This window comes from Strix uralensis, chromosome 7 (genome assembly GCF_047716275.1).
Source record: "Strix uralensis isolate ZFMK-TIS-50842 chromosome 7, bStrUra1, whole genome shotgun sequence".
Lineage (NCBI taxonomy): Eukaryota > Metazoa > Chordata > Aves > Strigiformes > Strigidae > Strix > Strix uralensis.
The window spans coordinates 5,424,388-5,434,245 of record NC_133978.1 but is presented as its reverse complement, the minus strand read 5'-3'; the positions used below and the strand labels follow the sequence as shown (position 1 = coordinate 5,434,245).

The 9,858-nt window shown below is 58.4% G+C and overlaps 1 protein-coding gene across 1 annotated transcript; it reads left to right on the top strand.

The window, feature by feature from the left end:
- Positions 1 to 222: 222 nt before the first annotated feature.
- On the top strand, positions 223 to 9,798 carry LOC141946244 (prosaposin-like). The gene is made up of 15 exons (XM_074875704.1): positions 223 to 340; positions 4,336 to 4,460; positions 4,760 to 4,834; positions 4,935 to 5,060; positions 5,267 to 5,461; positions 5,781 to 5,924; positions 6,980 to 7,036; positions 7,285 to 7,293; positions 7,410 to 7,517; positions 7,725 to 7,811; positions 7,917 to 8,100; positions 8,200 to 8,369; positions 8,453 to 8,533; positions 8,711 to 8,818; positions 8,907 to 9,798. The coding sequence occupies exons 1-15, from the start codon at positions 280 to 282 to the stop codon at positions 8,940 to 8,942; spliced, it is 1,566 nt and encodes a 521-aa protein (XP_074731805.1). The 5' UTR covers positions 223 to 279; the 3' UTR covers positions 8,943 to 9,798.
- The last annotated feature ends 60 nt before the right edge of the window (positions 9,799 to 9,858 follow it).

Below are 9,858 nucleotides of genomic sequence, written 5' to 3'. Positions count from 1 at the left end.
TCAGCTGTGCCCACCCTTCACAGTCAGGAGTGGCGAGGATCGCGTCAAGCAGCAGGTTCTGGGCTGGTTTTAACTTCCCGGGAATACCTGCCTGGCTCGGGTCCCTCCCTCCACTTGCAGGCTGGGGATGATTTTATAATCAAGGTGTAAGGAGAGGGGTGTGGTAATTGCCCTGCGTAGGTGTGGGTTCTCACTACTTCTCCCAACCCCTCCACGATTCCTCAGACTGGGAGCAGCACAGAAGAGGAACCAGCCGCTGAGGACTATCGTAGGAACGGCATGGAGAGCAAATGGAGGGGCTGGGCGCTGATCCTCGCTGTGTGCCTGGGCTCCTACCAAGGTAAGGCCAGGCCTGAGGGCAGGACTCGAGGAGAGCCAAGAAAACCCCTCTGAACCCCAAAACTATTCCCAGCTCTAGTGTTTAAGCTCCATAGCATGATTCCTCATCCCTGCGCGTGCTGGGAGTTGGGCCGGAGGAGAGCTCGGGCAGGCGGCACCACCGGCTGCTTTACCTCTTGCCCACCCGGATGCGAGCGTTGCAACTTCTGCCCTTAAAAATTATCTCAGGGCAAAAAGGGGTTTGTTCCCTCCCTTCTCCAGACAGCGGGGGTTCAGGTGTTTTGCTGGGGTATGGAAGGAGGGAGGCCGGTTGATGGGGTGTCTCAGCAGCGATGGGGGAGAGGGCTGCTTTGTCTGCTGCCCTTGGCCTTGGGGCCTGCCTGCATACGTGTGATCTGGGTGAAACCACCTTGTTGTCCTTGCATGATGGAGTGACCACGGTGCTGTCTGAGCCTGCCCCTTTCTTTAGGGGCTTCGTAGGAGGTGCAGGAGGTAGGAAGCCTCCTCTGCTGTGGCTTGCCGAGCTCCAGGTAAGGTGATGGGGTGCAGTGCTGCAGCCCTGTGCACCTTTGGAGACCTCTCATCACCGGGACTTTGGGTATCTGTGAGCAAATCCTCCTGCAGATGCCATCCCCTAGGCATCCCCCCGATAAGAGTGAGAAAGTGATAATCAGCTCATCCCCCACCCATCCCCACCAAACAAGTTGGGAAGAGCCTGTTTCCAACCCCTGGTCCTTGCTCAAGGGAAAATTGCTTATTCCAGGGGAAATTTCTCTGGGGAAGCCACAGACCTCTACTGCTGTAGGCAAAAAAATATAAAAAATAATACTTTTAGAGGGGAGAACCCCTTTTGCACCCTAATTACCCCAGGCTCAGCCCATCAGACTGCTTGGACGTGACCTGTCCAGGCGCCAGCTTTGTGGTGGAAGAGTCGTGACTGCACAGGCTTGGCCTGGTGGCAGGGGGGACATGCCGAGGTGCTCCAGCCAGCAACAGGCAGAGCAGGAAAGTTCACCTACACTTAGCACGTCTGTCCTTGGGGTGATGCCTGCCCTGGAAGCCAGCAGCAGCTCTTGTGGTGGTGGCTAGGCTGCCCGGCACAGTGTGGCTGGTGTGGCTGCGGGACCAGGGGCTACTGCAAGCCTCAGAGAAGGATTTTGATGCTGGGAAGAGTGTATTTACCTTTTTTGCCATAATAGGGGCGTGCGCCAGGCCAGGAACTGGGGCGCCGGGGCCCACGCCGCCACCTCCGGGGTTTACATCACAACCTGCTCACCAGGCTCTGCCGGCTCGGCCAGTGTGCTCTGGGGCTGTGCGTAATGCCGGCACAGCCCTGCCAGATCTTGAGCTCAGTGCTCCCCCCTGAGCAAAGCCCACCCCACCCCGGGGGCCTGTCAGCTGGGGATAGGGCAGTCCTGGCTGCCCTGGGGCCACCACGTTGGTGTGGGAGCATCCCCACCTCTCCCCACACTCTGTGCTGGGGCTTTGCTGCAAATGGCATCGTCCGATGTCCTGCTGCCTGGGTACCCGTCAGCACAAGGTGGCTATGGCACAGCTTTGAAATGTGGAGGAGAGCTCACAGGGCATCAGTTGCCCTGGTTGCTTGCCCCGTGGCAATGCTTTCCACCTGGGGAAGCTCCCCCTTCTCTCACCAGTTGGGTGTTATGATTAATATTAATTATTTTTGTGGCTCAGCACTTGTTGCCTGAGTTTCAGCTTGAGCAGGGTGAGGAGTAAGCGCCAAGCTGAGCCACCATGAGCCGGAAAGGTGCAGGTCCAAACCACTGGGGTCTTTCAGACCAGCCAAACCCCCCCACGCTGTTGCTGGCAGCATCCTTAGGCCGCTGGTCCAGTCTCAAGCACGGGGCTGTGAGAGATGCCTCTGTCCGTGGGTCAGGCAGGACCACCTCAGAAACAAGCTGTGGGGTTGTTGTCTCCCCTCTCCTCCTTTTTTTTGGTGCTGTCCCTTAATGCTTCCGCTGACTTGCCATTCCTGTTCGCCCTGACGCTAGCGCCAGGGTTAAAAAAATAAATATATCTATCTCTCAGCTGATGCGGTGACCGTGGCATCGCGCTGCTGGAGAGATGTGTGGGAAGCCGTGCATGGGAAACCGGGGGGGACTCGCCCTGCCCCCGGGCTTGCTCCTGCCCTGGTGCTGCCGTCAGCCCGATGGGGTAATCGGGGCTGAAACACCACCCGGCACCTGCCAAGCTGCGCCAGCGCTTTTGGGAGCAGGTTGGGGGGGGGGGGGGGGGGGGGCTCGGGAGCCCCCTCCCCACAGCTCCCACCCTCAGGGACTTGCTGGGGTGGCCCTGGGCATCTCAAGCCACTGCCCCAACATGTCCTGTGGATGAGTTGAAGGCATTGCCAAAATCTGGCATGCAGGAAAAGCAGCGTTCGGGGAGAAACCTGATAAGGGCAGGGTGGTGGAAGGAGCAGTTTCTGCCCTCAGCTTTATTCCTGCTGTGCAAAATCCTATGGCCAGGGTCAGGTGGTAAAAGTTGGATAAAAATGCTCTGGAGGGGGTTGTTGTGCTTTGCTTAGAAATGCCAGCTGCAAGAGGCTATGTGGCAGAGTCTGTCTGTCTGTCTGTTCATGTGCTGCTCCCCTTGTGCCCTCTGACTTTCTGAAGCACCTCCTGGCCTAAGCAGGGCAGCGAAGGGCTTGGGTTGTGCCAGCTCCTTGCCTCCTCTCCAGCTGCATCCTGGGTGGACGCAGCCCCCGGTGGGAATAAACACTCGCCCCACTGTAAATGAATCCTGACACGCCAAGGTGGCAATTAAACTGCCGGCGTTGCGCCATGCCACTGTGCTGCCCAGGCGGCCAGGGCGGGTGATGCTGCTGCTGCCACCATGCTGGGGATTTGCAGTCAGGAGAAAATGCTGTCGTTGGGAGGAAATGAAAAAAAAAATCCACCCAAAACTGGGGTTGCTCAATCATTGCCAGGAGCCACGGTGTGGCTAACCAGTTGCTGCGTGGGGCTGAGCACTGGCACCCCCCAGTTTGCTCATTTTGCAAGATTTATTGCAGTTTTTATAAGCAGCCACCTCCCCAGCCTGTTGAAGGGCTCTGCAAGGCTAAGGATGATCCCCCAGATTTGTTTTGCATTTGATGCTGGCCCAAAGCTGCTGCGACATCCTGTTGAAAAAGCCGGCGGCATGCAGTGACCCAGCAAAGCTCGGCCTTTGCTGTGCTTAAAAAATCATAGATCACAGACTGGTTTGGGTTGGAAGAGACCTTAAAGATCATCCAGTCCCAACCCCCCCTGCCATCGGTAGGGACACCTTCCACTAGACCAGGTTGCCCAAAGCCCTGTCCAACCTGGCCTTGAACCCTTCCAGGGAGGGGGCAGCCACAGCTGCTCTGGGCAACCTGTGCCAGTGTCTCACCACCCTCACAGGGAAGAATTTCTTCCTCATATCTAATCTAAATCTGCCCTCTTTCAGTTTAAAACCTTTACCCCTCATCCTATCCCTACACCCCCTGATCAAGAGTCCCTCCCCTGCTTTCCTGTAGCCCCTTTAAGTACTGGGAGGCCTCTCTAAGGTCCCCCCGCAGCCTTCTCTTCTCCAGCTGAACACCCCCAACTCTCTCAGCCTGTCCTCACAGGGGAGGTGCTCCAGCCCCCTGAACATCTTCGTGGCCTCCTCTGGACCTGCTCGAGCAGGTCTGTGTCCTTCTGATGTTGGTGCCCCAGAGCTGGACGCAGCACTTCAGGTGGAGTGTCATGAGAGGGGAGTAGAGGGGGAGAATTCCCTCCCTCACCCTGCTGGCCACACTGCTCTTGATACAGCCCAGGAAAAAAATAATTTATAAAATCCAGCAATCACACCACCATTGCGAAAGTTGAGGGTGAATCACAGTGGGAGGGTGAGGAGCATCACCCTCGGCTTGTGGGGCAGGGCTGGGGTCAGGGTGCTGGTGGGGAGGTTGGTGTGGGGCGGGAGATGGTCTTGGGGTGCCCCAGTGGCTGACAGTCTCCCCCTCCCCTACAGCCGGTGCCAGCCCCCTCCATGAATGTGGCGAGCGGCCAGAGGACTGGTGCCGCGATGTGGCTACGGCAGCCAAGTGCGGGGCGCTGGAGCTTTGCCAGATCACCGTCTGGGACCAGGCCCTGGGGGTAACCGTGCCAGGAGGGGGGATGTGGGGGATGGGGGGATGTGCCCATCCTACCCCCAAAATGGGGGGCTGGGGGGAGAATCCCAGCCTTGCCACCCTGACGCTGGGCACCTAGAGGAGCATCCACTGTTGCTCTTGGGCAGCAATGTGTCTGCAGGGTGAGTGGCAAAAATGAGTGGGTACCCCGGGATATTCCCAAGTGCCCATTGGGGGGGGGGTTTGAGATAAAGGGTTGGGGTTTGGGGAGCAAGTGGGGGTCTGGGTGCCATGGCAGCATCCCCACACACCCACTTTCAGCAGAAGGGGATCCCGTGTCACCTGTGCCAGGTGGTGGTCTCCGTGGTGGGCAAGATCCTGCAGGACAACCGCACTGAGGTGGGTCATGGTCAGGGGGGGGATGTGTGTGTGGGGCTGGCGTGTCCCCCTGCTCCACCATGGGGCCAGCCCAGCTCTGAGCTCTCCCCTTATCACCTAGGAAAAGCTGCGGCTCTTCTTGGATAAGAAATGCCAGTACCTGCCCTTCCAGGACTGGTCTGTCAAGTGCAAGAGGATGGTGGACACTGGCATCCTCATCCTCGTCCAGCTGGGCAAGCAAGTGCTGGTAACTGGCTGGGACGACCCCCTTGGATTTACATTTCTCCATGGTTTGGGATGTCTTGGGGGCTTGCAGGGCAAGGGAGGCTATTGGAGCCTGGGACAAAAACCTTTGCAAGATGGAGATGGGGATGGAAATGACCCAGGGATGGGGGGGAGAGCAGGGTGATGGGGCAGATGAAGCCCCAAGGCCCCACCCCTCTGCTCCCCCAGTCGGACCCAAAGGTGGTGTGTGGGACCATCAAGCTGTGCCAGCCCCGAGAGAGCCCCGCAGGGGCCCTGAAGTTTCAGAAGCCGCCGCCAGCCCCCGCAGGCCCTGCTCAGGACTTCGCTGACCTGGTTGCCCCCTTCATCGCCAACGTGCCCCTCCTGCTGAATCCTCAGGACCTGCCTCGTGGCGAGGCCCAGGTACCATGGCACAGGCGAGAATGCCATTGATGCTGCTTAAGGGTGAGAATCACCTAAGCATCACCTATTTAGTAATAATTTAAAAAAATATTAAAATTATCACACAGCTGAAATGACATCTGGTTAGGGGTGTCACCAATTTGGGGCTGGGATACTACAGGATGCAGGGAGGGGACCAGAGACATGCCAGCCAAAAAGCCGCCCCAAATTACAACCAGCATTTAAATCTCAGCCCTGCAACTAATGCAAACGCCGGGGGAGCTCAGTTTTATTTTTGCGGGGGGGATACAGATGTGTGCCTGCCCATGTTGTCCCGCAGGAGATGGAAGAGGTGTGCGGGGACTGCCTGCAGCTGGTGGCGGCTGCGCAGCTGGAGCTGGGGACCAACGCCGCCTTTGCCCAGGCGCTGGTGGCCCACGCTGAGCGGGCGTGTGAAGACCTGGCACCCGACCTGGCACACTGGGTAAGGGTTCCCGCATCACGCTGGGCTCCCTCCTCCTCCTCAAGGTGGCATGGGAGCATGTAAGTTTGCAGACGACACCAAGTTGGGTGGGAGTGTTGATCTGCTTGAGGGTAGGGAGGCTCTGCAGAGAGACCTGGACAGGCTGGAGCGATGGGCTGAGGCCAACTGTAGGAGTTTCAATAAGGCCAAATGCCGGGTGCTGCACTTGGGCCACAACAACCCCCAGCAGCGCTACAGGCTTGGGGAGGAGTGGCTGGAGAGCTGCCAGTCAGAGAGGGACCTGGGGGTGTTGATTGACAGCCGGCTGAACATGAGCCAGCAGTGTGCCCCGGTGGCCAAGAAGGCCAACGACATCCTGGCTTGTATCAGCACTAGCGTGGCCAGCAGGGACAGGGAAGTGATCTTACCCCTGTGCTTGGCACTGGTGAGACCACACCTTGATTACTGTGTTCAGTTTTGGGCCCCTCACTACAAAAAGGCCATTGAATGACTCGAGCGTGTCCAGAGAAGGGCAATGAAGCTGGTGCAGGGTCTGGAGCACATGTCGTACGAGGAGCGGCTGAGGGAACTGGGATTGTTTAGTCTGGAGAAGAGGAGGCTGAGGGGAGACCTCATCGCCCTCTACAACTACCTGAAAGGAGGTTGCAGAGAGCTGGGGATGAGTCTCTTTAACCAAGTAACAAGTGATAGGACAAGAGGGAATGGCCTCAAGTTGCGCCAGGGAAGGTTTAGACTAGATATTAGGAAGCATTTCTTTACAGAAGGGGTTGTTGGGCGTTGGAATGGGCTGCCCAGGGAGGTGGTGGAGTCCCCATCCCTGGAGGGGTTTAAGAGTAAAGTTGACTTAGCGCTGAGGGATATGGTGTAGTTGGGAACTGTCAGTGTTAGGTCAATGGTTAGACTGGATGATCTTCAAGGTCTTTTCCAACCTAGACGATTCTGTGATCTTTGGCAGCTGCCTGCTTTCAAGCAGCGCCCAGGGTGGGGCTGACAGGGTGTGGACAGGGTGGTGGGGTGTCCTCGGGCGCTGACACCGTGTCTCCCCCCCCGCACAGTGCAAGCGCTACCTGGCCAAGTACGCGGACATGGCCACCCAGCTGCTCCAGTATGTGGTAAGTGGGTGAGCGGCTCCCCGGGCTGCCGGGGGAGGGTGGGTGCTGGCGGAGGGGGCAGAGCAGCACAGCCAAAGGGACCTCATCAGCAAATGTGGGGCCCTGCTCTCTTGTTTTTTAATTAAACCCAGTGCTTTATGTTCCCACAAACTTTTAAATATTTTCTCCCCCTCTCTCTGGCTTGAAACTGCTGTAATTATTTTTCATTTTAATTTTTTCTTGCCATTTTCCGGCTCCTCCACCGGTAGCAGGCTGAGGTAAGTGAGACCCATGCCCTGATGGGCTGAAATCCCCCTCCATGGGGAATTGGGGGGGTGCAGGCTCACCCTCCCGGGAGGGATGCCCACCCGATTCAGGCTGTCTCTCTCCCCAGGACCCGCAGGAGCTGTGTGGCCATCTGGGACTCTGCTCCTCCGCCTCGGTGCTGCCCCTCCACATGCTGCTCACGAAGAAGGTGACACAAGTCCTGAGCGTGCTGGGGGTAAGTGGGAACACCCCCCCCAACTCCTCTGTGCTCCTTAAAATCCAAACACCGGGAAAGGGGAGCCTTATTTTGCTTTTTTTTTCCTCAAGCATCTTCATTTTTCCAAGGTGGGGAATGCCTTTTGTGGGGGTTGATGGCTGGGTGGGTGGGATGCGGGCGTCTCTGAGGGGGCTTGGCCTGTGTCCCACTGCCTTGTCCCAACAGGATGGGGAGGGCACCACGCCGCTGTGCGAGGTGTGCCAGTTCGCTGTGAAGACGGCTGAGAGCCTCCTGGAGAACAACGTGACAGAGGTGAGTCCCACCGCTGCGTTACAGGGAAGGGAGGGACTGGGAAAGGGGCTCAAAATGGGCAGCAAGGAGCTGGGGTGTTTCCCTTTACCTGCCTTCTCCCGTCAGGAGCAACTGGTGAATGACATTGAGAAGGTGTGCTACATGCTGCCCCACGGCGTCATCGGGCAGTGCAAGGACTTCGTTGACTCCTACGGCAAAGCCGTGGTCATCATGCTGCTGGAGGCCACCGACCCGGCGGCCATCTGCACCATGCTGCACTGCTGCCCCCGGAGCAGGGACGCTGGCCGAGGTCAGCTGGGGGGATCCGGGTGGGCACCCAGATACCGGGTCCCTGGGGAGCCGGGTGCTGGGTGGGAGGGTGCTAATGACCCCTCCTCATGTCCCCCAGGGGCTGCCGCGCTGGAGCAGCTGGCGGTGGGTGCGGGCGCCTTCTGCAATGTCTGTCAGATCGTCATCACCTACTTTGATAACGAGCTACTGAAGAACGAGACGCTGTCAGAGCTGGGTGACATGCTGGAGAAGGGCTGCGAGCTGCTGCCCCCACCGCTCACTGGCAAGGTCAGCTGTGGTGGGGGAGCACCCAGGCTGGTGGGGACCCCCCCGACCCTCGCCATCGGGCTCACCCCCTCTCTCCTTCCCAGTGCGAGGCGCTCGTGGTGCAGTACGAGCCGGCGGCCGTGCGGCTCCTGGTGCAGATGATGGACCCCACCTTTGTCTGCACCGTAAGTGTCCCTGTGCCATGGGTGCTGCACCCGCTCCCTCCCCTGGGCAGGGCAGCCCGGACCAAGATGGGCATCTTTTATCCAATACTGGTGGGGTTGGGAGAGTGGAAGTGGGGTCAAAGGGTGCTCATGGGGTTTTTTTTCTTCCCTCTCCCATCCTTTTCCTTCGCAATGCAGAAAATAAGAGCCTGCGACTCACCTGAGGAGGATCTCCTGGGCTCGGACCCCTGTGCCTGGGGCCCGCACTACTGGTGCAAGAACATGGCCACGGCAGTCGAGTGCCACGTAAGTGTCAGCTGCGTCCCCTGCCCTGGGTCTGCAGGGTGCCGGGGGTCCCTGCTTCCCCCCCCATCCCTCCCTGTCTCTCCCACAGGCCGTTGAGCACTGCCGGCGTCACCTATGGAACTAGGAGCCACCTCGGCAGCCGGCTGGGCTTGCCCTGCCGTTTTGGTTCAGGATCCCAGAGCCCCTCTCTTGGGATGTGCCTGCACCTGCGAACGGCGACAGCCGGAGTCCACCGGCCTCACCACCCTGGCGGGGGCTGTGGGGTGCCCCAGCCGCCTCTGCCACTTCCTTTTCCACCCCTGGGGCTTGGATTTCCAAATCAGGTTAAGGGACTCATTTCTCAGGACTGGGGATTCAACCTTGCTGTCTCTTAGGCTGACTGCAAAATCCCACCGTCTCTCCCCATTCGCATCCCTCTCCTCACCCCCATCCCCATCCCATCCTGAACTGCTCATAAAGCCAGATCCTGCGACGTGGATCCATCCCCATGGGCTGGGATCGTTTCTGTTGCCCGAATGCCAGCACCCCAGTCCTGCCTGCTGGCAGTCTCACACCGCAGGTCTCATTGGCTTTTGGCAAGCCCAGCTCTTTGCTGGTCCCTGTTCAAATTGGGGTGGCTTTTTTTTTTTTTTTTTTTTTTTTCCCCTGGTCACCAGTTAAAGAAACAAAGTGGATTAAATTTACCTGCAATGCCTGGCTTTGCATGACATTTGCAGTGTACTGATTTTGTGTCCAGCCGATTGCTGGAGACAGTTAGACGTAGTTTAAGTATCCCCTGAACAAAAAATGTGTGAGTTTGGGGGCAAAGATTTCCTTTCATGCACACATCCCTGCCGGGAGGGGTCCTGTGCCAACCCAGCCATGAGGCAGTGGGGCGCTGGCTTGTCCCTTCCTGTCGCAGGAAGGGGGACGCTCGCAGTGTCCAGTCCTGAGCGTGCACGGGAGCATCTCACTGCAAATAAACTCTTCCCGTGAGCCTGGCTGGTTGTCTCCCTCCTCCTCCTGGGGTCCCAGGGGTCTGACAGAGTGGCAAGAGGGGG